General features: G+C 37.5%; 1 protein-coding gene across 2 annotated transcripts; it reads right to left on the bottom strand.

Moving 5' to 3' along the window:
• Positions 1-1,404, bottom strand: LOC6562410. 2 transcript variants are annotated; one of them, XM_032736516.2, is made up of 5 exons: positions 1,326-1,404; positions 1,171-1,267; positions 902-1,092; positions 312-503; positions 1-246 (listed from the first exon to the last, which is right to left on the bottom strand). In XM_032736516.2, exons 1-5 carry the CDS (start codon positions 1,392-1,394, stop codon positions 223-225), a joined length of 573 nt encoding a protein of 190 aa, XP_032592407.2. In that variant the 5' UTR covers positions 1,395-1,404; the 3' UTR covers positions 1-222. The 2 variants fall into 2 exon arrangements, with proteins under 2 accessions (XP_032592407.2, XP_043070512.1); XM_043214577.1 differs by lacking the exons at positions 902-1,092; positions 1,171-1,267 and having other exon boundaries at positions 2-246.

The raw sequence follows: 1,404 nt of genomic DNA, 5'->3' as shown, positions 1-1,404 counted from the left end.
ACACCCCAAAATCCTTCCGAGTAAGGGCGACTGTCATAAATGCCTGCAGTTTGGCAGTTGTGTGCAGTGAAAGTGTTTCTGGTTTGTGCAAGTGCCCGAAGTTGCTCAGTTTTGTTAGTTTATTGGTTTGATTTGATGCCAAACTTTTGCATTGCTTTTCTCGCCCCTTTTCCAAATCCCTCGCCGGCATCTTCGTTCCCTTGGAACAGTCAATTTCATGCCTCAGACAACAGTCCATAGGTTGAGCTGACATTGGAAATGCATTGGTTCGATACTCAAAATGCTGTCCAGCATCTGGTTATGCGACTTACCATCATAAGCCCCGTGAATCGAACCATGAGCAGCAGCTGCAGAACGGGACCCATTAACACGATGGGCAACAGTTGAAAGGTTGCCGAGAAACCGCTCAAGGCGAGCCACTTCCACATGGAGTAGATGAAGCACATGCACATTGTGAAGTTTGACAGAATAACCAGGCTGCTCACATAAACCAGCTTGCAGCGCTAAAAATATTTGTTTGTAATTACTCATTAATTCAATATGCTTACATCAGTAAAGTTCTTTGTCTGGAAGCTGAACGCTTTCTAAACAGATTATATTTTTTTTAACTGATATTTAATCTTCAATAAACATTTCTATAATGCAACTTATCGTGATTATTCCTAATTCCTGACTGGAAATACTTTCAATTATTTTTAAAATGCGTCAACAACATTTATTTATTTAATATGAAATTAAATTTACCCTGGATTTTCCTGAACCCGAACATATTCCGTCACAACAGATTAAATAACTCTAAAATATTTTTTAAATTAATCTACAAACTATTCTAAAATTATTTGAAATCTATGCTGGACATCCCTAAACCGAATATCCAATGCATAAGGAATTGATCACTTACTGGCACTGATAGAGCCATTATAAAGGGCAGCAACAGAGCCAAATGATGCCTGAAAAGTGTCTCAAGAAAATGCCAACTTGTGGACCTTAACACAACGTGAACATCTTCGTAGGTGCTACGAACAGCAGGAGCTTCATAGACTAGGGGCACGTAATAAAATGTATTTACTGGTCCAGAAGAGTTTATTGAAGCTGTGCGAAATTAGAAAGTTGGACCAAGCAACATACGCATATATTTTATATAGTACAAATATCGAAAAACAAACTCACTTTGCAGCAAATGCTTAAAGCAATTTATAATATAGTACATCGAAAAATTGTGAATGACAAGCAAAATGGCTTCACGCATCATGGGATTTATTAAACGCTATAAAAGTATTTATAAATTACTATATGGTCATTGCAAAACTGCAACCTGTACTCACAACGTATGCAAATAACTGATAAATAAATATAATTGGAGCTGCCAAGCACTCGAGCATATTATCGACCATAATGCTGAGT

Source organism: Drosophila grimshawi, unplaced genomic scaffold, assembly GCF_018153295.1.
Source record: "Drosophila grimshawi isolate 15287-2541.00 unplaced genomic scaffold, ASM1815329v1 contig_1377, whole genome shotgun sequence".
Lineage (NCBI taxonomy): Eukaryota > Metazoa > Arthropoda > Insecta > Diptera > Drosophilidae > Drosophila > Drosophila grimshawi.
Note: the sequence above shows the minus strand (reverse complement) of the source record. Positions and strands in the feature narration are given on the sequence as shown.